The following is a 27,749-nucleotide window of genomic DNA, read 5'->3' as shown; positions in this document are numbered from 1 at the left end:
TCTATGCTCTTTTTTGTATTTTATCATATTGCTGATAAAATATTATGACATTTCAATAACAAACCCAGAGAAGCTGTCAGTCATGTAATGCAGTAGATTTGGTGAACTATTGAGTGAATGGTTTCTATTCTGAATGCTTAGTAAAATGAGTGTGAAGAATACACAGATGGAATTTACATTCTGAAATGGAATTTTGGGGTGAAGAGAAGGAAAAAACATACAAGGGCTATCGTCTAAGCAGCAACAAGAGTAAAAGGATGAAAAAAACTACAATTCTAAAATGTATCAGTTTAATCTTCAGGTTTTTTGAGATGTGGCAGGCTGTGGATCAGGGTCTTGGCAGAAAATCAGTGCATTCAAAACTTAATGTGAAAATACGGGAGGACATGACACAGGTCATGAATGTTCAGGGGATTGTGTATTGTGGTGTTTTGGTAGATGATGGCACTGTGTGGCTCAATAGATCTTCTCCCTACTTCATTTGGGTGATTTCTTATATCCCCAGGACATTTGTCTGAACAATTATTGTTCAGACAAAAAATCACCAGGTAAAGAATTCTGTAAATGATTGGTACCACAGTGTTGGTCTTTGGTACAGAGGTGGAATTTTTGTGACTGCTAAAGCTGTTGTAGCCATAGGCACACTTAGAGGATCAGGAGGTTCTAAGTGTTTCCTTGTTAGATGCTGCCCTCATACTTCACTCCGTTTGTATGGATTCTATATGTGTGTATAAATATGTGTTAGTAGAGTGTATATATTTGTGTAGAGTGAGTAAATTTTCTGAATGGAAAATTCTAATTTGGCAGCATATTAGGTAAATTGATTTGGAATTAAAGAGATTCTGTCAGAGCAGTAAGGCTTCAGATTTTTATTTTTTTTTTTAAATTTAACCAGACATAACACTTGTGAGATATGTCACATTGATAATACTAAACCCCAAAATTTATCTTTTATGAGAACAGACTCAGTTTGAACAGGTATAGATCAAGCTGTTAAATTACTTACCCTAATTCAGAGAGACAGCTTTAAAGGATGTTTCAGCCTCCAGGGTGTCTTTTGATGGATAGTTTTGACAGTTTATGTACTAATAACACTTGTTCACTAGAAAATAATTTTGAAACCACAGATCGCCTATGTAGTCATCCCACAATTTAACTTTCAGTCATTGCTGCAGTCAACTACATTTTAGTCACAAGCCTACCACTAAAAATATTTTTTATATAAAATATAAATATAACTATATTTATAAAATATAAATATAACTATATTTTTTATATGTTTCTTTACAGACCCTCTGCATCCCCTTGTCTCCCCAGAATTACTTTATTTAGGCACCTAAATAAGCTGATGTTTAACACAGTTAGGGTAAATGATATTGGTAACTTAGAAAATCAAAGTGATCTTGGGCAGGGTTATGAGAGATGAAAGGTCAAGCTGGTGTGTACAAGGTGGGTGGCTTTTACAAAATAGAGCAAATTCACTTAATAGCATACCTTGAAAAATTAATGACCTTAAAAATTCATTCAGGTTGCTGGTGTCTCCGTAGCAGTGTAGGTAAATAGGCTGTGTTTGACAGCTGGAGACACCATGATAGCATATAGGCCTCATGTTAACTATGAAAAGATTGCATAAAATTTGCAATTCTTTGTCATTTCTCCTACTCTTAACACTGTCATAAGTGCTTCTCCCCTCTTGACTGGCTAGAGTGTTTATTTTTCACAGTGGAAAACCGTGGCTGATGGTGAATCATCAGACCAGCAGCTACTGGCCTTGTATGTAATGATGTAACTTGTAGTCAGCTGCATGTGAAAGGCAGCCATTATCTGAAGCAATGCTTAAATTACAATATTCTAGACAAAAAAATATCAGAGGCCACAGTAAAAAGGTTGCATTGTGAGCAGGATTTTTAGGTTACTCAGGATATGCTGAAAATGGGTCAGTTCCTGTTTGAAGCAGACAGGATTGTTCATATGTAAGTCTCCTGAGGAACTTCTGAGGAACTGTAGACATGATGTGTCATATTTGCCCTATAATTTTACTATAATGTGCTATATTGCTGTGTAGTTGACTTTTAAGTTGCAGTTTTTGATGTGTTCCTGATGTGTTAAGTTTAGAGGGATCTATATTTAGCAAGTTCAATGGTCTTCATAATAGCATTGACCAAATGTTTTTTGGCATACTACTCTGTCAAAATACAGGGCTTGAAACAGGTTTGTGCAGAATTCAGTTTTGTTAATGGAAGTTCATTCTTAGCACCCTAAAAAGGCAGCAGGTCCCTAAGCACTGAAGATTTACAGCCTATATATTTTTAAACAATGGAGAACACTTTAAATGGACCACATTTAAACATCTTACTGTCAGGGAGGTACTATTAATACCTTAATTAAGATCTGTTCTTAGTCTGATCCTTAAATGCTTTTTAGGCTCAACTAGAAACACAAAGTGCTTCCATGCACTGTTAAATGACTTATGCTTTATGTTGAGTCACATCCTGCCCCTTTCTTAAAGGAAATGAACATTGGACACATTAGATTTTATGCCAGCAATGTTTAATGTGAAACACTTGGCCCTAGCAGACCTCATTTTCTTGCTCATGCTGATTTTGCAGATTGGTAACTGCACTTATTTCAGTGGTGCTAGTGAGATTTCATCTTGGAGAGCAAAGCTGTGTTCACAAAGGGTAAAATGCAATCTTCAAAATAACAATCACTTTGGGTAAAGCAAGAATTTTTCATTTTCTACTCTACATGAAGATATCCATAATTTCTATACTAAGCTCCTTATGCTAGCTGGGAAATGCAGTATGAATTTATTAATGCCAGAATGGAGGAGGTTGTTCTCAAAAGAGAGCTTGAAACAAATAATTGTAGTGTAATTTTATTTTATTTGCATTGGTAATTAGGCACAACAGTTGCTGTGAAGTTCTGTAGGTGTTTCAGAGATGAAAACCATAAAAATTATAAAAAATATAAAACCATATTTTATTCAGAAATAAAATTATATATTTTCTGCATCTCTGGAAATTATTCTGCAGAGATCTGTTTTTTTAATGAGACAGAGCTAATTTTTCTATCATTAACCAGACCACAATGTTACTTTGCAAGATGACTTATAGTTAAACTCCTGAATGGTTTCATGTCTGCCTTGAGATTTCAATTAACTTTTTTATTACATGCAGTACAATGCTATTAATAGCCAAGAGAACAATGAGCTAACATTGTAACACAAATGTCTTGCTCAAATGAAGAATTAAAAATGGGAAATGTTAATCCTGCAGTGGTCTGTGAAGTGAGTTGTTTATGGTTGATCTGTGCTGATAAAAGTAGTCAAAAAAAATAAGTTGGGAGGGAGAGGTGCAGTTTTAGGGAATTTGATGATAGATGCCTTAAAGGTGGAGAGAGTCTCCCTTATTTTGGAGGAATTGTTGTAAACACCCAGAAAAGTCTGCTCCAGAAGCAGCATAGGAGAAGCATCAGAGTGTGTCCAGATAGGCAGGAGGTGACTCTGCTTTGCTTCCTTCTTGCAGCAGGACAAGGCTCTCCATCTCCTCCAGAGAAAGGGGCTGTGCCCAGAAGTTTGTTCCAAACTTTTCATTCTGGTCATAGTGCAGTATTTCCCTTTGGGTTCAGGTATCAAACTCTTGAATTAGTTTTTTTAACAGTGTTGAGACTTTGGACACAGAATTTAGAGATTATCCCAATTTGCTTTTTAAAGATGTGTATGAGGTTGAGCTCTTGCCCAAGTTTGCTCAGCAAAGGTGTTTGATTAATTAGGCTATGAAATATGACTGCCACACCTAGCTTAAAATTTTGTAGGTACTTTTAAAGTCAAGAGGCATGCAAAAAAGAACCTATTCCAAATTCTTCTTTTCACAGAATCATAGAATGATTTGGGTTGGATGGGACCTTAGATGTCATCTTGTTCCAACTCCTCTGCCATGGGCAGGGACACCTTCCATTAAGACCAGGTTGTTCCAAGCTCCATCCAACCTGGCCTTGAACACTCAGGGATGGAGCATCCACAACTTCATTGGCACAACCTGTGCCAGGGCCTCACCACCCTCAAGTAAATTTCTTCCTAATATCTATGCTAAACCTGCCCTCTTTCAGTTTGAATCCATCTCCCATTGTCCTATAACTAAATGCCCTGGTTTTCCTGTATTAAGGTGTAAACATATTTATAAATTTAGAAATTTACATTTCTAAACCAGCAGATTTGAAAAAGTACCATCTGCAATGTTTCTTGAAAACATATTGAAAAGGTAAGATAAGTGAACTTTTCTTTAAAGAAAAAAGGATATTTTAGAATGGTTGGGGCTGCACATATTAAAAATAAAGTTGTTCCTTCCTCATATTTTTCTTCTTCGTTTCCTTCATTTGAACATAGTTGTGGAGAAGCTTAACCACTCTGGAATACCAGACTACTTTGGTAGGAACATAAATGATGACAGATGCAGCTATTTTGGGGACTGAAAACTGCTAATCCATGTAATTGTAAAAACATGTGAAACTTCATAATGGCTTTTTTGTGCACTGAAATGAAGATGTCCACTTGCACTTGTCTTTGAGCTTAATCTTAGGAACTCAGGGCAATCAGACTTGCCAAGAAACTGCGGTACCTCAAAAATAGAGCACCTAAATCTGAATTGTGGAGTTAATTTCTTTCATGTCTTCATGTCTTTCTTAAGTAGGGTTATGATTAGAAAAAAATGTTTACTGAGGTGGAAAAAGGAACCTTTAAGACCCAAATGAACTAGGTTGGTCTGTTTTTCTGAAATGCAAACAAATCAGCATCTTTACACGATTTGCAGCTATTCAACAATGTTTGATTGTACACCAGAGGAAGTACCTTGGTCAAATGGAAAACCTGGGCATATAAAGTGGTTGTTCTGGTTACTGTTTCCCCATTTCTATGCAGAACTACTGTTTTGTTAAAAAATGAATATTGAGATGTTTGTGGATTAATGTGAATTTCCATATGACTTGTCTCAGATTCTGCTCTTGGCACAAGGTAGTTTCTAGCTGCCTTTTCTTTTGTTCTCTCAGCTTCCAATCCTCATTTGATATTACTTCAGGACTGGTTGAAATAGAGAATGTTTATTATTAGACTGCAGGTGTATAGTGGAATTTTCAAAATCCTGTTTGATTTTTTTTAATGAGTTAAAAGGCACACTTGTAAAATTATTTGAAAGTTAAAGGGAAAACCAGTTTCATCATCTCCATTCATATTTGCTTTTCAGAACTTGGAGGGACAATAAGAGTGTAAGGTCTAACACCTAAATAGGACTATTGCTTGCAAATCTGGTTTTGCACATGTATGACAGTGGCATCTTGGATATTGGGAGATATTAAGCAGTAGGGGAGAAATGTCATTGAACTGGCCTTGGATTGGTTATTTATACTTAAGACCAGCAAAACCCACTAAAACCCCATACCCTTCCAAATAGCCTTTTCATGTAGAAAGCTCAGTGGTTAAATTCATCATTCTCGTGTTTTCCTTGGATGATTTTTGCATGTCTTTAAACACAGTTAATAGCTTTGGGTAATATCATAGGATGATTTGCAGTCAGCTCTGTGAGGTTTTTCATGCTCAGAACTTCCCAGCTCCTTTGCAGTCTGTTTACATTTGATTATTTGCTGTTTGGTGGCAGCCCCACACACCCACTGTTAGTTTCAAACCCGTGCAGCTGGATTGTAGATATTTATTAACATTAGCAATGGCTAGTGCTCTCAATTTAGATGCAATTAAAATGTATTTTTAATATTCATTTCCTCACTCTATCTGTAAGGATCAGGATTTCTTTGAACTATTCTATCATAGAACCACCAATAATTTATGCTGCTGCTGTCTGAGGTCTCTGGACATGGGCAGCCTGAGAGTCCCTGGCAGAGGCTATCAGTGACTCAGGTAACTTCAGCAATTACAGAAACGTGTACAGAGATTTAATTTGCGTCATTGCTCTTCTGTAAAATGAAAAGGGTTTGTTTTGTAGAGAATCTGGAAAATCAAATTTTTACTTTTCTTGAGTAGAAGTAATTTCAATTTCTGCCTAGAAATTTACAGCAGTGAAGGACATTTTCTCTTAGATTTATTGTTGCAACCTGTGCTGAAACTATATGGTCTTTTTCAAGTAGTTTTATGCCTGAGCTGGAAACATAGTTAACTACTATGGCAGAACAGCTATCTCCAGGTTAAAAGAAGCACTTAAATACAACAGGGTGAGATTGATCAATTCAGATTTGTGGCTTGGAAGCAACTGAATTCATGAAGAAGAGTAAAAATTAACTGGAAAACTCTTTTGTCTGCTGGGTGTTAGCATGAAAGGTGTGGCTCTGGGCATTTTATTTCAGACAGAAATCAATGCTTGATTCTCATTCTTATTGTGGAATTTGAACTCCACCCTTCTCAGTGTCCCAATGTGATGTGAGATACTCATATTTAATTAAGCTAGTATGGCCATTCCTAGGTCTGTGAGAACAATCATACAGTTGTACCACAGTCCCTCTCTGTCCCCCAGATTAATGAAGTAAATCCTAATATCTGCACTGCTGAAAGTCAATTTTTAAAACACTTCACAAGGAGCAAGAAAGATGAGTTAGTCATGATTCATTTAATTGTTTGGTCCTCCTTAGTCATGTAGTATTTCACATTTCACTAATTCTACAGTCAAAATTTTTGCAACTCATCTAGCAGTAAATGGAATAGGCAGTTTGTGCTTTCCCTGAAGTGCAAATCCAGCTGTGATCCCTGAGGATGTCAGTAGGCAGGTTTGCATTGGCCCCAAGCTAGCTCTTAAATGACATCGTTTAAGATCCACTGCTGCTTCTTGAGTGCATCACTGCAGTCAGAGGCTCAGCCTACTACTGTCAGCTCTGAAATGCCAGAATTTGATCATTTAGAATCTCCTGTTAGATGGCACACAGCTGCTCCCTTTTATTATGTGTGGCTGCACATGTGAAAAGGCATCTCTTTTATAAGCATAGGCTGGAAAAAATCCCATCAGAGGATAAAACTTGTCCAACCTGTGTAACTTGGACCAAGTTTTCCTTGGAAGCACAGATTCTTGACAAAATCAGTCAATGATGGATACAAATAAAATTCATTTGAAGGTCAGATCTGTAGAAAAGCCAATTGGCTTCCAGGTTCAAGATAAATTTGATTGAAATGACAGTCTAACAACAGTTAATAATAACTGGGGAACAAGATGATCTACTGAAAAACATATGTAAAAATACAAATAATATAGAAGTAAATATAAGTACTATGTGTTAGAAATCCATTACATAGATTTTCAAGAAAGAGAAATGACCTCTTTTTTACAGAATTATTTCATGTAGCAAACAAGAGGACAGTGAAATGTTAGTGTAGAAAACAGCATTGCACAATTGCTACATTTTTTTAGAAATTTTTATAAATTGCATTTCTCTGCCTGGAAATGCCTTTCATAATTAACTGTTCATGTTTGTGTCATTCAAGTGATACATGTAGAAAAGGGACAAATATAAAAAGGAAGTGTCCATATGGAAATTCTGCACAGAAGTTGGGCATGCTGATGGAAGAGCAGCTCACATTACACCCTCTTATATGATGGTGGCAGGGCTGGATTCATCACTTTTCACCACTGGTTTTAAAAGGAAAGAGTATCATTAAATTTCATTTCTCCTTTCACACTAGGATAGCATGAGGTAAAACTGAGAGTTGCCTGAAAGAGTTTTGTTTACTATCAGTTAGACTTGCAATGGTTGAAAATCATTAAAATAGCAGGCAACTGAATGGAGAGACTTCCAAACTAAAAAGCCTTGTTTTATACAGTTTCTCAATCTGTGTGTTCCCTGCTCACTCAAGAGCATCCACAGATGCTTTGCAATGCAGGAAATGATGCATAAATCATTACTACAAGGTCAGTAAATTCACTACTGGAAGTTAAAAGTTACTTGTGTTCAGAGAGAAGCAGTAAAATCTTTTAAGTAGAGGTTGTAGAATTCAAATAAAATGTGAACAAACAGAGAAATATTCTAATATGATATATGTATCTCTGCTTTAATAATGGCTAATTTAAATTTTTGCATTTAAGCAAAACTGTATCTTTGGCTCTTTGGTCGTTTCTGGAAATGAGAAGTATCATCATTAATGTGGAAACCACTTTTTTATGTTTTATGGGAAGCTTTTATTCTCTGTATTTCTACAGGGTGATACATCAGGTAAAGCTGTGCCATTCTGTGTCTGAAACTTGACTGCTCTCCTACTCTTCTGCCAGCAGCCCATATGCTCCTGGCATTGTAGCTGCTTTCTGACTCTTAACCCCTTCTTTTCTGGCTGGATCTGGTATGTAGGCTCTTGGAGTGGGAAAGGAGCAATAGCAGCACAGAGGGCTCAGTGTCTCTGTACCCCCTGCTTACATCCCTCTAGGACAGCTACGGTTGCCCATTCCTGTGGGAGTTGCCAGCAGTTCCTGTCAGGCTGGATAGGTGTTTCACCATCAGGTATTCCCAGTGCATTGGTTAAATGCATTGAGGCCAAATGAGTTTATTCAAGGAGATGAAGGCATCCTTTCATAAGACTTATTATTTCTGCAAATTACAAAGGTTACCATTATTTCCTCAGAGCTTTCTTGGAGTCAGGAATACCTTAGCCATTGAGTCAGAACCTCTTCACATTACGCCTTTTAATAATTTTCCAATTGCAATGGTTGTCTATCTAAACCCTACATATGTAAAAAAAAATTTCTAATTAAGTCAAAACAGACTGAAATATGACTTGTCTTGTTTGTCAGGGATTGGTTTTCAGATGTAATTTTACATTCTATAGCCAAAACCTGAGAATATTTATAACTAGTCTAACATGAAAATATATTTGTGTTCAACTAAATTAAATCTCAATACTCTTAAAAAAAGTCTCAATAAGAATTATTTTCTTTCAGCCCTCCTATTAAGCAAATTTGAGCCCTCTCCAAATCAGTCCTGCTCTTCTGCATGTCTCACTAGAACTTAACAATCCAGCTGAGAATTTTTTGAATAAAATAGCAGCTTTTATAGTCCAGTAAGAGGGATTCCTGGTGGATGACTGCACAGCTGTAGTAACCTCATTATTCAGGGGAAAGTGAGGTATTCCTTAGCCTAATGCTGAATTTCCAATCTCCCTGTGTATTTTCTGGGGAACTTTGTTCAGAGACCAAAAAACCCCCGATTTTTAACATTGCATTGCTACAGAAATACACAGGAAGTTATTTTTTGATACTTTATAAATTCTGTGGTTCCAAAATGCTTTAGCTCACAGTCTCTTTGCTTGTTTTATTATTTTATTATCCTGTCTGAGAAGAAAGACTTCTAAGTTCTTATGTGGGAGGAGGAGGGAGGAGCAAATAGATTAACATCTGAGAGAGAATTACAAAGCTGGGAAATAAAAATAGCTTTTGGGATGGCACTGTCAAGTGAGTCAGACTTTTGGTCAGGGTCTCAGATGAAGCAGGGCTATGTAAAGGAGAGAGCCAGCTGCTGAGGGATGGCCTGATGGGAGGATGCTTGGCCATCTGATGGAAAGGGGAAATCTCAGGCACATCTGATGCTTGAAGAAATTGATTTTAAAGTCAGATGATTTATTTCATGTTTCTCACCTGTCTTAATCTGGCCAGAATTGTTTCTTGGAATTTTCAGACCTTTGAATCTTCTCAGCTGGGCACTTGCATGAAGCTTGCACAGATTTTGGTTCTTGGCTTTTAAGCTGGTTTGAAACAGTTTTGGTCCTCTCCTTGGCTCTGCCTTAGCCCTGACCTGCTTTTAAAGCCCTAGTAGCTTTCATAGCAATTTAAAGGGATGTATTTGAAACCCTAGTAAGAGGTGGAAATAGGTCCTGAGGAAACAGGACCCTGCCAAACAAGGGATCAGTTGTGTCCAATCCCCAGAGCTGCTGCGTGAGCCCTTCCGGAATTTCATCACTGTGTGCAGACACTGGCAGCTCTCCTCATGTCTCTTTCTGAGGAGTGGGAAAGCTCAGAGAGCAGGAGGCTGAGTCACATGGATGTGCCCTCCTCTGAACTGGCATGTGTGGGCTGCCAGGCTGAGTCCCTCGCTGTTCCCTGGTGGGGACAATGGGAGCAGCTGCGCCCTTGGGAGCCACAGGCCACTCCAGGTCCAGTACCCAGAGCTAAGACTCAAGCTAACACAAATCCAAAGCCAAAAAAGTCGATTAGTCTGTTGAAATATACTATGCTTTTTGCAATTTTAAATTATAATCTGGCCTACAGTCATAAAAAGCCATGAAAATGAGCAGACATTCGAGAAGATCTGCAGGTGTAGGAGAGTGTTTTGCCCTTAACAAATGTATAAAATGTCAGTTAAGTTTAATGAGAGTTACACAGGTGCATTGATAACCTTGGAATTTCAAAGTATTTCATTTTTTGTTTAAGTACTAGGGACCAGATTTTCCTGCCTGGCACACAGCTGGCTTTCTTACAAAAATATTTATCTCCAATTAGCCATTTAAACCCTTCCTCATTTCCACAGTGGGAAAAGAGGATTGCACAGATGAAGGACTGGGCTGGTTTCACCTGATTTCCCCAAACAAGTTCTCTATTTACTCAGTAAGTTTGAGTATACATGTAATTATAAAACTGAATGTGACATTACACCCTTAGGGAGGTCATTTCACAGAAAAATCTGCATTCATCAGTTCAAATGTGAAAAAGTAATATTTACACGCATAGTTTACTAGCTCTTTACTTTAGAAGTACCTTTGCTTTTAAAGGGATACTGTGTCACTCTTAAAGGAATGGAAAAAATATTGACTGGGAACATTTTCCTAGATTGTTAAATGACATTCTACTAGAAGTGACTTAGACATAAATTTTCTTTCAGAGATGGAGGAAATAGATGAATTTGTAGAATTCCTGGACCAAGAGAGATAACTTGGATAAGGTTCATAGGCCTGGTGTAGATCAAGCATGTTTGCTAAAGAAGCAGATCAAACTTCAGTTATGTCTATCCTCAATAATATGGATAGATTCATTTTCGAATAAAAACATGAAAAACCATTAGAGCACACTTGTCAAGATAAGTATTGTAGACAAGCCAAGCTATAGGATTAAAGCCTTCCAATAGCTGCTGTGTAAATGTGAGTGAACAAAAGGCAGAACTACTTTTGGTACGTCCTTCTTATTGATAGTGGAGAGTGATTTCCATGAAGGCTGGTAAATATCAGAGACTTAAGTTTCAATAGCACTTATAATAATTGTTTGTGCAGTTTCTTTGTGTAGTTTTTCACCATCATTAGAAAAATAGCATTTGATTTTGAGTTTTCTGACTTTGCTGTGACCTCTGTGTTCAGGACACTTAGAGCTGACTTGAGTCTGACTGTGTAAATGTGACACTAAATAAAGCTTGAAAATAAACAACTGCAAACAGCCTTTAGATGAATTGAAGGATTTACTGAAGCATCCACTTAGTTGTAGAAACTAATGGTTCTTTGGGTACAACATACAGAGCTTCAAAACCTTACAATAGCACTGAAGGAGTACACTGTTGGAAAGGATCCAGCTTCATGAAAATAAGGAATCATTCTATGATTATTTAGCTGTTTTTTCTTTCCTATATAACTTCAGGTAGTGACTTTTTTTTTGAGTTTGAATACTTTAGTTCCTGTTAAAAGTGCATGATTTGACTGTGTTTCTGTTTATAGAGACTCATTCTCTGCCAAAGAAAATATTTGTCTGTGTGCCACTCTAACTAAGTACTTCCTCTAGTCTATGTGTGTGTTAGGTTCAGCTTGGCCTTCTGATGGTCTGTTAGAGCCTATATAGAAGATAGTGGGCTTTTAAAATTCCTTGTTGTAGGTCTAGCAGCAAACATTCAAATAGCCACTGCAAGACTGTCATAACAACATTGGATTGTGGTCTGATATCCTCAGTCAGTCGGGGGTTATGAAGAATGTAAAAAGCTCCATCTGCCTTGTTGGTTTTTCTACCAGCATCTGTATTTTGTTATTTTGCTGGTGACAGGCAGGTCGCTCTCCTTTGCCATAGTGGAAATCCTATTCCAGGCCATGCTTTAGCTGGTCAGTGGGCTGAGTTTCTTCTCATACTGATCCTGAAGCTGTAGTGCAATGAACTCTTAATGGTCTGTTGGTCCCCCCATCATTGTAAATGGCTTTATTTGACTAATTTTTCAGGAGCCCAAAAATTCTTCTTCATGGGGATAAATAGTATTTTTAAACATCTGTGGCACTGAGGAGAGGTAAGGAGTAACTTTTCCCCCCTCCCTACTCCTTCTATTTTCTACACATTAGAAACCTCACAAGATTATTCAGAAGGGCTGGTGTACAAGCCTCAATTTAAGATTTAAAAAAACAAACAAAAAAAATGTATTAAATAAACTGGGTCCTGGAGAATGTCTAAGCCCCTAGGGATATTTGATGATATGCTGGTGACTTCTTAAAAGTTTGCTATATCCTTGAGTTAACATCTGCATGGAACACTGTGACTTCAGTGAGGCTTGTGAAGCTTTTGACAATTCCTAAAGGAATCTTGAAGGTAAGGCTGGGATCAATGTCAAGTTCCTGACAGGACTTTACCTCTGACATGTGTTTACTTTCTTTATGCAAATAAATTAGGTCAAGATTTTATATCAAAACTATTGCTGTATTCTCAGAAGAGTAGGGCTAGAATTTCACACCAGTCTCTTATTTTTAGGTGTAATTCTACAAACAGTTCCAAGAAGCAGATAAAATATCTGAAAATTCTTCCAGCTTCATTAAAATTGTATACAAATTGAAATTTTCTATTGCAACTTTTTAAGTAACAATAAAAAATAGTATATGAAATTAATAATAGCAGATGGTTAGAACTTGCATTCTAGTTGCAAAGGATAAGTTTTTTAACACTAAGCAAAAGCACATTTTATCCTGCTTGAAATTATCCTTCATGCAATTTAAACTTTGCTCTCCATAGGTGAAATAGTGCATTGTTGAATGTTGGAAGTATACAGAAGAAATTGAATGAGCATTTTCATATATGTTTTCCATCCAGTGCATGAGATATTTAAATATAGGGATAAAAATCACCAATTATAATCAAATATTTAATTCCCAATATCCTAAAATCTGTGGAATATAAAGTACTCGGTATTCAGGTCTCTTTCCTTCGTATAGATATGATTGTGAGTGTATTTAAGAGACAATATAATGGTAATATTAAATAAAGAAAGGTGAGAAATCATTCTGAAAGTACCCTGAATGATTGCTAGGAATATCATGATCAGAATGATAACACAATACGAGATACCAATAACCAGCCAGCCTGATTACAAGATATAAAAGTTGCAATTAACTCATACCTATACTTGTTTTTTTGTGGATGTGTTTGTGATTAGATTAAGTGAAAAAAACTGAGTCCAATAAAGTTTGAATATATATGTGACAATTAGAAATATAAAATAGTGGACATGGAATGAGATGGACAGCAAATATTAAAAATCTGTCTTCCTACTGCCCATGTGCAGAGTGTCCTGTAGTGCCAGGGCTGTCTCTGAGCAGTGGATGGCTCAGTGGGTGTGGGGGCTCCACTGCATGGGTACTTTTCTGCATGGGTAACTTTCCACAAGGCTGGGTTTGGTTAGAGGATTCCCATGGAAAGCACCTTAACTGGTGGAAATAAGCATGGTGAGAGAGATCTCTGGGGTTTGCCCACATTTTGTGTAGGGCTTTTTCACTCATGGCTCATTTTGTGTGGGCTTTGCTCTGTGTAGCAGTGGTCAGACTTGATTTGCCTGCTGAGGTAATGTGGGTGTAATTTAATGTCCCAGCAGATTTGAGGGAGAGTATATGTGACATGGTCTGGTACTTTAAAGGTACCTGAATATAAATCATCTATGCAAACCTTGTTTTCTAACAAGAATTCTCAATCTTTCCCAGACAGCAAGCAGCCATTAACTGAGGGGGAAAAAAGCAGTCCAGTTACCTGCTGTGGATGTTACTGATCTCTAGGTACATTTCAGACCACCTCATCACTGGATCCATCAAGGTGAGGTTGTGCTCATGTGCTGCAGTGCCACCAGGTAAAAGTTATTTCAGCTGCTGCCAGAAATGACATAACAAGAGATATAAGAAGTTTTTGCCTGCCATGGGGATCTTGGAGTAGGGGGACTTTTGAGAAGCAAGTGTTATGCTATTGTGGAAATGTACAACCATCTTTAAGCTGTCATAACTATTTTATAAAATGACAGAGCCTTATCTAAGCTATCAATCTTTAAAAAGGGTGAGAGGCTTATTTCCTGAACTACATCATCAAAGCAATCAGTTCAGGCAAAATAAAGCATATCAGTGAGTATGGAGAGTAGATACTCTCTTTCACAACATGCTTCAGCCCATTAACAAGATGAAAATCCACTTGGTGATGGGTCATAACTTTGAAAATAAGCCTACCTCATAAGGAGTTCTGCATTGAAATAAAAATTTCAAAAAAATTTTTAAAAGGGCTCAGTTTGCATATTTTTTCATAATTAAATGATGATGAATTCTTTCTGAGCAAACCTATGTTTTCAGTTAGCACTTAATGTTTAAAGACAGACTAAAATGTGCTCCACACATGCATTCACAGAATCTTAGTGCAATAAGGCTCATAAAAGCCATAAAATATTGGAAAGAAGACAGCATGAAAAGGAAATGGAAAAGTAAAGCAGGCAGAATAAACCTCCTTTGCATTCTCTATTTGAACTTAGACACAACTGTACTGACATGTATTTAATGTCCTGGGCTTCTAGTTCTAGTAGTGACACCAAGCACCCCTGTGCTAGAATTATAGCTAGAATTATAACTGTTACAGAAATTTTTCTTCATTTCAGCTTTGTGTGAATGTGATGCATAAAGACAAGTTTTATATCCCTGACTTACACAAATTCTGATTCCTTTTTCCTCCTTTTTCTCTGTTATTTCTTCCTACTGTTGATGCTATTCCCTCTTTTTTTTTTTATTAATTATCCACAATTTTGTCCATGTTGGCAGTTTTTCCCTGGCTGCTTAAAAGAAAGAAATAGGGAATGTCCATGTCAACATAGAAAATACTGAAAAAAATGACAAGTTTTCTTTTTTCACAATTTTAATAATTGTTTTTAAATTGGGTTTTATGAATACCCTGGTTTTCTATTTATCAGATCTTACCACCTGATAGAGGTAGATCCTATTTTCTAGAAGAGGACTCACTTTTAAGAGAGAACAAAACCCTTATATAAATCACATTTTCTTGATAGAAGAAAAGTACTGCTGAAGAGAATCTAAAAGGATCATTTCGACTATTCCAATCCTTTAAAGCAGATTAAAGTTTATGTATTAATAGAGTGATGAAAAGATGGGTGAAAAGGGGGTAGAAGCTTCAATCATAAGAGAATACATTAATTCAGCAGCTGAAATATTGCTGCTAACTTCAACAGGGGCAATCTTTCACCCTGTGTCTACTGCTTTGAGTTGGTGTCAAAAATGCCTGCCCTGAAATTATTAAATCTGGTTCTTCTTATTAATTAAAGATACTGAATAATGTAATTTAAGAAGGTTACCTTATAGAAAGCTGAGCAATTCCAGTAAGATGCTGAGCAAGCCAAGTTCCTTTTGTCGATGGAGCTGAGGCCTTTCCCAATTTTAAATGGTAAGTAAGTGGAATCAAAGGCACTTCAGCTATCCAGGACAAAAACCAATATGTTTAAAAATGGGCCTTTTCTGGAGAATATAAATTTAATATAGGGCATTATGTCATAGAATATGCTAAGTTGGAAGGGACCCATCAATATCATTGAGTCCAACTCATAGTCAAGAACAGGACACCCCAAGAATCCCTCCACATGCCTGAGAATGTTGTCCAAATGTGTCTATAGATACTGAACATTCACTAAACATCTGCTAAGGGTTTTTTTTACATGGGAAGCAATATCCTGTGTAAATGGATCCCTTCAGTCCTACTTTATAGTGTGTGTAAAGTCACAGGCACTTTGTTTCATATGGATGTAATAATAAATATGGGGGTTTAGGGGGGAAAATATATTCCTTATTTTAGTGGCCCTTTCCCTGTGAGGGAAGACACTCCTTGGACATGTCTTCACTTTTGGCTTGCACAGTGCCCCATCTGCTCAAGACACTCCCTTCTGCAGGCCACCCAGCGTGGTTCCCCCATAGCTCCCTGCAGGCAGCAGGCTCAGGCCCAGAGCAACAGCTGACAGTGTCTCATTTTGAGCTCAGACACATTCCAGTACATTTGCTTACTTTGGGGTTTTACTTGGAAACTTAGTCTGTAAAACTTGATCAGTAGCTAACTTTCCTGGGAGCATTATGTAGATACTTTTCTCTAAGATTAATTTTAACATATGTATTCTGTGATTCTGAAGTCCCTCCTGGAGCTGCTTTAGCCATTCTCCAGTCACATCTGTAGGCCAGCTCTGTTAATTGGCATGTAGTGTGTACAGGCTTTTCAGCATTTTTATTTTGCTAGGAAATCAGATGTAACTTGGGAGCAATGTGGTTTGTAGGACTGCATTCTGAACTTCTTGCTCATGTTACGGTTGGTAAGAATGTTGCTACAAACTTAAATGCTTTATTCCCCAGGTTTCAAGTAGATGACTCCATCAGGTTTGGATGTGATACAAATTCAGTTCTAAGGCTGAAAATCAATGCTTTAAAAATAACAGTGTAATGATAGGGAAAACAATTTGCTGGGGTATTTACTGTACTTTGTTCACAGCCTGATAGTGACCAATGGGATGTTAGTACATGAGACCAAAATGGAAACCATGAGCTCTTTTCTTACCCAAAGTGAAACGATTTTACAGACAGGAGCGCTGGACACAGGCCCAGGCAGCATGCTGTGCTAATATTCTGGTAGTTGAGCACACACGCTCTTAGGTCCATACCTTGCACATAAATACTGGTGACTATAGGGTTCCATCTGCATGGGGCTTTAGATAAGAGCGTAGGCAATAAGAGTTTAATTGAGCTCCACATCATTTTCCTGTCCTTTCAGTGGGGTCATTGATGCTTCTTACATTTCTGAGAATAAATCCTGTAATATTTCTGAATATATGAAACCTGCACCAATTACATCATTATACATTACATAAATAAACAGCAATAGCTACAAAACTTCCAACAACCATGAATGAAATCAATACATAAGATTTTAATCATGTCCTTAGTTTACACAATATAAACTCTCAAAGACAGATACAGTGTTTTGTTTCTTGAAGACATGGTATATATATTAGTTATACTAGGACATGATGACAAGTTACCAAAGTGCTCATTTTGTGCTTGGGGCTGCACTGAGCATATTAAAGCACAGTTCAGTGGTCTGAAATGTGTTAAGACAAAATAGTTCTACATAGTCTTGGACATGAATTTTAAAATAAGGGAATGACAATAAAATAACACTATTTTAAAACTGTGGATAAAATTCAGTGGTGGTGATTAAGTAATCCTGAGCCTCAACACATCTTGTAACAAGCCTATTTCCACAAGAGAATAGGGTTAAAAATAAACTTTCAGTCAAATTCTTTCTTTACAGTCCCATTAGTTTAAGTGATTCCCTGGGTCAGAAAAATTATTGGAGTTATGAATATGCTTATTGGATAGAACTTTAACTCAGGGACTTTCAGTCAATGAAAAAGAACAAAGTAAGCTATCTTGGGGTCCTAAGGTAAATTAATTAAATATTAGGAAAAAAAATCCAGTGAAGGCCATCAGTTGGGACCTATTTGAATTACAGATTAGCATTTGCCTTTGCCACTTAAGTGGGTAGCTTGCTGTGATCCTTTTATGTTCTCACTTAATCAGTTTAAATTCTTAGGCAAACAAAAGCCAGCTTGACAATGAATTTGTAATAAAGAATAAAATAATGATGCTGGCTTTCCTATTCTAAGTAAAGAATAAGTATAATTTTCAGGAGACTTCATGTAAGACTTTCCCTAATTATTTCCCTAATTAATTCCTTGACTTTTTTTACTTAGACTAATGTTGAGTTTAATTTAATTGAGACATTTTAAATGAAGGGCTGCCAGTGCCAATAACTTATGGAATTTACTGGGTTTGGAGTTCCTCATAGCAAAAGCCCATTTATGGTGACTGACATAATCCAAGACTCCTCACTAGCAGTTTTAAAGCAAAGTATCATCTTGTGTCCTGAAATTAAAAATAAACTGAAACAACATTGCAAAGGTTGAATGCCACCAAGAAAGATAACTTTCCTCTATGAAGACTTAAATTCATTTATTAAACCTTCCTACACAAAGGTTGATGGAAATATTTTCCTACAATTGGGCAGCAGTGTTACTGATGTAGCATTGTTTAAATCTCTAGCTGATACTGGTTTTATACGTGGATTTCTCTGCAGGAAGATTATGATTTTGAGTCTGTGTGGTTTGGAATCTAGTCCATTTAAAATATGATTGAAAAGTAGTATAATATTCCTCTGTTTTCATTCTTGCCTTTTTCTGTAGTTTCCTATTTTTCCTACCTTTTTCTGTAGTTTCCTATTACATTTTCTCATTTCAAATAGCAGAATTTTTCTTTTACTAGAAGGATGTGTATAAAACGGGAAAACCAATTCCTTATGCAGTAATGGTCTTAAAAGTGCAACATAAACACACTTCAAAGGTAGAACTATTTTCTTCTCATATATTATTTCAGTCATGTTCATTTTAATGGTTAATTCCAAGAAAGGGCAAGCATTTTCTGTGCACTATATTTTTGAGAGTTAAATATATGGTGTGGCAATTTGCTGCTTTTTTTTTTAAGCTAAGTGTGTGATTGAAGAAGTTATACAAGGTGGAAATTTCAAACAGCACTTACCATGGGTTTTACTGCCTACATAAAACTTGATGGCAACTCTCACATTGGTGTGAGCTCCCTTTGGTGAAACCGCAGTGCTTTTGAAAAATCTTGCTTGTCTTTGAACAGATACCTTTTGAATTCAGCTAGACTTTATTTCCAGTTTCCATGAATCCACTGATTTCAAATTGATCTAAAACACTGGCACAGGTTCTCATATGTAGCAGATAGCTTGCTCATTTATATGAAGATACTTTTTATCAGCTTGGTACAGATTAGTTTAGAACAGGAGCGCTGTCACACTGTATGTAATACTGTGAGAGGTGTGAGAGGCCCTTAAACTTCATTGGAGAGACCCTCATGGAGATTGGATTTTAATTGCTCATATGTATGCGTGCTCACATGCATTTGAAGTTGCTAATTGGGTTTTTCTGGCTTGACTTTGAGATTTTGAAAGGTTTAAGTGTGTGAATTATATTTTAATATATTTCTGAGTCCTCACAATTACCTAAGAGTATTCCCTAGCCTCATCTATCACTCATAATGTGCTTTGACTTTTGAGTAATTTTGAATTTTACATGTGACTTTTAGGTCAGATAACTTACAGTACTGACTTGCTGGCTAAAAGTAGCATTATCATAATATCAGCAAACAGGATATTTGGGAGTATTTAGTTATATATTTATTTCAGAGTATTCTATCTTGACATTTCTAGGAGTGTCCTAGCTTTGGAGAGAACTCATTTCACCAAGACTTTTTAGAGCTTGTCATTGAGTACGCCCTGCTTTTGTGTAAAGATTTTGCTATTGTGTTGTCGTTTCCTTTCATACTGTATATTCTTAAAATGTGAAGGTTGCTCTAATATGAAGCACGAAACACCTCTCCTGTGAAAACAGGCTGGAGAAATTTGGGTTGTTCAACCTGGAGAAAGCTCAAGGGATATCTTATAGTATCCTGCCAGTACCTGAAAGGGGTCTGCCAGAAAGATGGGGACACACATTTTGGCAGGGCCTGTTGTGACTGGACAAGGGTTAATAGCTTTAAACTAAAGGAATGTAGATTCAGACTAGCTATAAAGAAGAATTTTATGTTGTGAGTGATGAAACACTGAAAAAGGACTCCCAGAGAGGTGATGGATGCCCCACGCCTAGAAATCCTCAAGATCAGGCTGGACAGAGTTCTGAGAAGCCTGATCTATTTGAAGATGTCTCTCCTAGTTGCAGGGGACTTGAACTAGATGACCTATAAAGGTCCCTTACAACCTTAACTATTCTATGATTCTATTAGAAAGTGATTATTTAATCATGTCATATCACTTTTTCATCTTCTGTGTTTAATCAACCACAAATTGGTAGCTGAGGCAATCCTGAATTCAAAGTGTCTCCTGCTGGTGTAAAGAGCCTGGGTTTGTTTCCAGCTTTTCCACATTTATTGCTCTACTGAGATGAACTAGACAAAGAGGATTCACTCCTACCACTATTGCAGTGTCTCTGTCTACTAAATTTGGTGTGGTTACATACTATAAGATGGATGTATAACAATGAAGGTGGATTGGAGAATCTGCTCCATGAGTTGAGGCCCAGGATTCTCCTCCCAAGGAATTTTCTTCTTGTGTAAGTTTCCCTTGGCACAGAAGAAAAATGAGCTCAAAAAAAGGCTTTACTATCCATGATCTTGTGCTAATTTGCAAAATTCCACATTCCTCTGTTCTTACAGAATCCTACAATCTATGGAAAAAAGGGAAAAAAACATTGGAGAGAAAGTTGTTGCATAAATATACAATATTATTCTATGCAATCTTCTCCCCTACTGAAACCATCTTTAAGTGCAGGACCATGATAAAAGCAAGTGTTTATAGGGGGGCATTCAATTAATATCCTTTTCAATTCTATTGTTCATCTGTTTTAGTTATGAGTCGTAATTTGTTGGTGAGACCAAAACAGAATTAGAAATGAAGGGCAGCTTTTCACTGTAGAAATCTCTCCTAGGAGTGAAATTGCAGAAGATATCTTTGAATACCTCAGAAATAAAATAGTGTGAAAACAGCTTGGTGCAAGAGAGTAGGGAACTTTGATGTTGTTCCCCTTCAGCGTATTTTTACGTTAATCTCTGGTTTTGCTGTTAGAGTAGGCTTGTATGTACCATTTTCTGGGTTACCTTTCTTCTTCTGGGCATTCTCGTCCTTTGAAGAAACAGAGGAAAACTTCATAGGCTTTAGGATTCTGCATCACTGAGAGGTGCTAAATCATGCTGTGATTACCCAGGGAGTTTCCAATGTGTATGAATCCGGGTGAAGATGTTTACTTCAAATGGGATTGTTCTCGAGCTGAAATAGCTGAACACATAAAACCTTACAGCAGATGAATCTACATTTCCCTGCAGCAGGTATAGATGACCCCATTCTTAGCTAATGAGGGGATTAGTGACTGAGCTTTCTTTCAGCAGACCATAAACACTGTGGGAAGAAAGAAATTTAACATTGTTCTCCCAGTTGCAAGTGATCCACAAAAGAGAGATTTGCTTAGTACTCACGCTAGAATGCTAATTAAGGCACATTGTTAAGGGCCAAATACTAGGCTGGGGCTTAGGTAGGTTTGTCAGGGAACATGGGCAGAGAACCTTGAAGGAAAGCAGGTAATTGGGTGGTTTGAACGGGTGATTCTGGTGTTAAAAGTGTAGAGCATCTTCCGGCGATTTCCTACAGTCTTCCCAACTGGTAGGACAGTAAGTGTAGAGCACGTAGGCATTTGAGGCAAGATTATTCAGTGAAAGAATTAATCTGAGAATGTTTATTTCCTTTTGGGCGAAGGGGGCTTATTTACAAGTTCCTGAAGCAAGCCGCCTTATTTTAGCTGTGTGAGCCCCTCTCATGGGACTGGAGTCCCGTTTGATAACACGGCGAGGCAGGGGGCACTTAGCAGGGGAGAGGAGGAAAGCCTCCTCCGGCTTGGCAGGGACCGAGCTCCTAATAAGGGAATCGGCTCCAAATGGGGCTATACCCTCCATTTCCAGGAAGCGTGCGCTGGCTGTGGTAAAACAGAGCTTTCTCTTCCTGACAGCTGCTTAAAACTCTGCTTTTGCTTGCTTATTAAACGGTCCTGAAGAAGCACCCGCACTGCACGGCAGCAGGAAAATCTCCTGCAACTGTGCTCGTAAAGAGAAAAGTTCAAGGAAGAGTGAAGCCAGCTCTGATTCGGTTATTTACCATCAATCAGACTGTTGCTTGGCAGGGAGTGGATGATTAGGAGCCTGAACGAGCTGAAAAGGGGCAGGAAGAAAGTGGAGGCAGCATTCTTCCTATTTAAAGCTGCATCCCCTGAAAGGAGTGTTTGCAGACTGCGCTGGAGCTGGTGCTGAAAAGAGGGCTGGCAGACTTTGTCCTGGAACTGATGCGGAAAGGCAGAACGACTCCTCAGCTGGCTTCATGGTGCTAAAATAACCTTACGATTCTGCACTTCTTGCTGCCCGGGGGGGATACATGTCTGATATCTAGGCATGATGGCAGTCTTGGTACAAACGAGAACTTTTTTGATCCTCGCTGCTTTATTAGGCCGGTTTGTAACCATAAAAGCGCAAGAAGTGGAAGAATATGAAGGTGGTGAGTTTCTCTCTACTTCTAAAACAATTATCGTAACTCCCCCTTTGCATGCAGTGTGTTTATTGTGTGATTTGGCTAATAAGCGGAGTGGAAAACCTCTGGGGTACGAGAGTAAGACTTTTCCTTTCACATAGTGAGAAGGGGGCAGAGAGGGGTTCGCGCTTTGGGTTTTTGAGCGGAAGACCGAGGTTTGCGGCGCTCGCTGCGGGCACAGAGCGGGAGGGGCGGTCAAAGGCCAAGTGCTGCCGCGGGGCGCTCGGGCTGAGCCCCCCGTCCCGTCCCGGCGGGGCTGCGCCTGCTGCAAATTCCCAACAAAAGAAAGAGCTTGGGACGCGGCTGGAGGACAGCTGGGCAAGGGAGCCGGGAGAGTAAACACCGAAGCCTCGCAGGGTGGAGTCGTTTGCGCTGAACTACATCTGCTTTCTCACATTCTTTGTTTTAGAGAAATGCAGAAACGTGGATTCTCCCCTTTTTTTCGACCCCCCCCCCCTTTTAATTCTCCTTTCTTTCCTCCTCCGACTGGTTTTCCCCCAGGCTCCTGCGGAGGGGCTGCCGAGGATGGCACAGAGCCTCCCCTCCGGCCGGGGGTGGCGGAGTGGGGCAGGCTCCGTGCGGGCAGGAGCGCTGGCCAACTGCGAGCCTCACCCGCCCAGCCTGCGCTGTCTGCGGCTGCTTGGTGGCCGTTCGAGTTTAATATCATTGCAGTGCCTGCGAGAGAGACACTGACGGTCAGGAGTAGTGACTCTGCTCTTTCATCGGTCGGGATGGATGTCGTGATCTGTGTTGATTTCCTGAAATGTGAGCAGGCTGATATGGGACAGTCTGGAGCTATTGTACTCCTGAACATACTTCCTGGGCTTCTTATATGTAACACTGGCTTCTTTTCCGAATTATGCCCTACAAAAGGACTTTATAGGGCATTCCAGCACATTGTAGGATGTAGCCTACACTGCAGCTTGCACTTAATTTATCGTGTGTTTTTAAGAGTGTAATTTTCTTGTAACTGAATTTCTCTGGTAATATGCTGGATTGCATAAGTGAGGAGGAGTCAAAGCCTGATGAATAAACCAGTGCAATATTTCTGAAACTTTAGTTCTACAAAGCAAAATGAGACTGTCCTGCCCGTGCACAGCTGTGTAAGAAGTCCCATAGAGGGGGCACTTTATATAAACGTAGAGTGTAATTCATATACTTGCCATAAAGGGAGGCATATATTATGCATTTTTCAGTTACATGTAATACCAAACAAAACACTTGTGAAAATACTGACCTCATTTTTGGTATCCATTTAATAAAAATTTTAGGGTTTTGCCTGTTTAAAAAAAATGCAAAATTTATATATGAGTTTTGTGTGGGGTTATTACATCTCATTTACTTGACTGTTGGAATTATGAAATTTTGGGATAAGCCAGTAACGTAGCAGCACGTTTTGGGATGCATTTCCCATGTGTTGATGGCTGAGGCAGCTGAGAGGTACGTGGTAAGACAGCAAAATATGTTGTAGTAAATTAGTAACATCTGTTTACACTTACATCACTTACTCATCTTCCTGTTTGAGAATTGATAGCTTTTGTCTACTATCCATACTTTCTCCAGTGTTCATTATAGTAAAAGAAAACCAAACTCAAACCTATTTTAGTGTGATGTGAGGGTTGGTGCAGTAAAGATAGAAGTCCATTCTATACACTGGTTTGGTTTAATTGCATAAGAAAGGGATTTCACCTTTCATTTAGTTCCTGATTGAAGCCTACAAATGCTGAAGAGTGAACAGGTTTTATCCTTAGTTTGTCTTGTGTTTGGTATTTGCGCAGAGGTTGAACATCAGTCAACATTGTATTTTGCTGCAGGTGACTTTGTAGAGCTGCTTCATTTCTCATTCATTTATGTACTACTTGAATATAGGTACTACCAAATAAACAAATAGTAGAGGTATATGGGAATGCAAGGAAGGCACTTCAGGAAGTGTAGATTACAGAAAGCTATCTAACTTTCAGAAGGATATAAACCAGTGTTGTACCAGTCATTTTTCATGACAATCCTAGAAAAAATATGGGTTGAATACTGCTTGTCAACCTCAGACACAGTGGCAGAAAGAAATAGCTTTTGTGGTAGTGTGTTACAGAATTTATCATCAAGGGGAATTGATACTGATAGATAAGTTGAATATAATAAAACAGGTAATACAGTTAAAAATCTTAAATGAAAGAACTGTAATACTTCTTCAAACCAGGCATCCTGCTTAATTTTTTTTGGCACTTAACCATTGCTGTGCTTTTAAGTAATGCCAGTTTCTTTATTATTATTTTTTTTTTCTTGATACCATTGCGGATTGGTCTATTCTGCTCAAGAGCACTTGGCTTATAATGCTACATGATGCACGTGCTTAAAATGCATGTAAAAATGTGAAAACCAGATGCTTCAAACCTAGTATAGCAAAACTGGTCATTTTGAGACTGACTGTTTAAATGTGCCTATTGAAAAGTTATTTATCAATAAGGTCAGTGCTTCAAAATCCTAGAAGGACTGAAAGATCATGTTTTTAATTTCTTTGTAGAGACCTGGTCTAGTTCAGAAATACAAGGGGATCAGAAAGTGCCCAGGAGGTGACTGAAATTTTGTGCTGTTCAAATGCTGAATACCTGAAAGCTCTGAACTTTTGGTACAGGGTTTTCCACACAACTCTACAATCCTTCCTCTTTCCCCAGGGCTTGGGATAGAGTGAACTACTACCAGAAACAGGGTGGTTTTTTTTCCCATCCCCTTGGGAGTGTAAAAGTGTTTTTCAAAATAAATTAGAAACACACCTTTAGTGGAACATCAATACACTTCAGTCAGATTTGAAATTGTGGGAATCAACTTGTTTAAGGAGATTTGTCTGAAAATTGCATGTAGGCATGGCAGTGGTGGTTTATTGCCACCATGTCTCATATTTCTCTTCAATCCTATACAGCACCCCTGTTTTTACAATTGTTATAATTTTAGTGAGGATCTGATAATGCTTAGAACTTCAGAGTTACTAATTTTAGGCTGGAAAAGACCCTTAAGATCATTTAATCCAACTGTTTGCACAGCACTACTTCAGCAGACTGATGCTCCAGCTCAGCTTGGTGTTGGCTGTGAACTTGCTGTGATCCCCTCATGCAGATCATTGGCAAAGATACTGAACAGAACTGGGCCCAGTACTGAGCCCTGGGGAATGCCACTGGTGACCAGATGCAAACTGGATTTAACTCCATTCAACACCAGTCTTAGGGCTTGGTCATCCAGACAGTTTTTTACCCAGTGGACAGCCCCCACCCAAGCCATGAGCAGCCAATTTCTCCAGGAAAATGCTGTGGGAAATGGTGACCAAACCTTTACTAAGTTCCAGGCAGACAACATCCCAGCTGTTTCCTCATCCCATGGGTAGTTCACCTTGTCATAAAAGAAGATCAGGTTGGTCAAGCAAGACCTGCTTTTCATAAAGCCATGCTGGCTACGTCTGATCCCCTGGTTATGCTGTACTGATTCATTTTTTCCCCCAAAGTTCCAGATTCCCAGATTGTTCTTTTATGTCTGTACCTCTGTTTTCTTCATGAGAAAATCCACATATGTGTGTGTGTGCACATAGGTATAGATGTTTGGGGGTTTAAGCATGCCAAATAATCAAAAAACAGAAATTAATATAGCTCTAAACAAGCAGAAAATGGGCATCTAGTATCTGTTAGACAAAGTCATAATTCTGTGGGGACTAACTCATTGACTTAGGATGTTTGAGGTTGACTTTCCTGACTATAAGAATGTAGGAAGGATACTCTACACAGAAATTTCTACAAGAAGATTCCTTGAGAGGATTCCTTCTGTTCAGCTTGAGCAAAACTTTGCTCAAAATTATGGAATACATAAAATTGAGGGTCATGTTAAACTATCCACATTAACTTGTAGTTTTTTTGGAAAATACTTTGTAATTGAGGAATAATTGCATGCTGTGTTTGTTAGTGCAGGCGTTTTTTTCCCCATGGTATTTACAAATATGGATTATTGCCATAGAAACCAAATGGTCATTTCATGACTCATGTTTTGACATGCTCATTCTTAATTTCTTGGGGAGATCTTTTCATCCGTGCTATTTGTTTTACTGTAATAACAAACATTCTATCAGCTTGGTTTGTTCATGCAAAACATGCAGGATTGGTCCTGTTTAACAATAGTTAAATGTAAGGTAGTTAAAAAGAAATATTTTTTAACTTGCTAATGCTTTAGAAGTTTTCAGAAAAAAAGAATTACCTACAAAATCCCTTGACTGATGATAAATGCTTCTAGGAAACACTGCTTAGGAACAACTGTTGGTGTTGAAGTTGTGTTTACTATCTGGGTAAACTGTAAGTTATGATTTTTCTGTGGTTAGAATTAAAAGTGGTCAACTTGCCACATTAAGTTGCTTTTTGGTGTTTTTTGAGAAAAGAAACACAGATTCTTGTGTGTATGTGCAGGGAAGCAGAAACTGCAAAGGCATCTTCATGCAGCAATATAATCCTTTAAAAAAACTGAGCAGATGTTCGTGGCCTGTATACAACTATTTTTCCATATACAGAGGAAGGCAACAAACTCAGTGCCAAGAAATAACAAAGTAATAAAAAATAGTCGAAATTCCAGCTGGAGGCATGTGACCTATCCTTATATGTGCACTGTTTCACTTATGTTTGTCATTCTGACCCCATGCATTTTTGCGTGTAAAGTCCTGATGATATGATTTTCTCAGAAATTCTCTTTTGAAAGAATAAATCAAAGTGTTAATCCAGTGGATTCTCAGTTGGGTCAGGGAAGAGGGACTGGACTTGCACTTCAGTTTATTGTGTAGACAAACCCCTGTTCTTAACATAACCAACAAGGCAAACCCAAGTATCCTTTAATGTAAAATGAATAAATTAATCAGATTAACTTGGAATTTCAGTTTTTGACAAAGGCTTCTTGGAGTTTGAACTTTCAGAGCACGAGGAAGGATTGTTGCACTGCCTGAAATCTCAGGCTGTAACAGACCCACCTTGTTCGACCGCCTTTGAATGCCCTGGTGAGACTGTCATGTGCAGAGGGTCAGGTATGATTTGAACTGGAATGTAGGATGCATTAATTCCAAGTTCAATAAAGAAAAGGTATTTCTTTCTGTGGTATAAAATGAGAAACCAGGTACTTCGAAGCTGGAGAAAAATGGCTCATAAGTCATGTAACACTTACAGGAACAGAGATACCCCAGGGATTGGCATCATGTGTTGTTTATGTCTTTTATATAATCAGTGCATTGTGTGTGTACAAATAATACTGTTTCTCTAGATGCTTTTCTTTTCTTTTTTTTTTTTTTTTTTGGTCATGGATTGT

At 38.1% G+C, this 27,749-nt stretch overlaps 1 protein-coding gene across 2 annotated transcripts in view; it reads left to right on the top strand.

Moving 5' to 3' along the window:
- The first annotated feature begins 13,942 nt into the window (after positions 1–13,942).
- COL5A2 (collagen type V alpha 2 chain) overlaps positions 13,943–27,749 on the top strand; it is a 102,407-nt gene continuing 88,600 nt past the window's right edge. The window contains exon 1 of one of the 2 annotated variants that reach the window (XM_019007550.2): positions 13,943–14,012. Coding sequence is in view for 1 of the 2 variants with exons in the window: in XM_015635320.2 (XP_015490806.1) it covers positions 22,292–22,394 (103 nt within the window). In the remaining variant the exon portion in view is untranslated. Of the gene's footprint in view, positions 14,013–21,811; positions 22,395–27,749 lie in introns of those variants that run through there. The other variant, XM_015635320.2, reaches the window with a different exon arrangement.

The sequence above is a fragment of the Parus major genome, chromosome 7, assembly GCF_001522545.3.
Source record: "Parus major isolate Abel chromosome 7, Parus_major1.1, whole genome shotgun sequence".
Lineage (NCBI taxonomy): Eukaryota > Metazoa > Chordata > Aves > Passeriformes > Paridae > Parus > Parus major.
The sequence above is the reverse complement of the archived record's forward strand: the minus strand, read 5'-3'. Positions and strand labels throughout refer to the sequence as shown.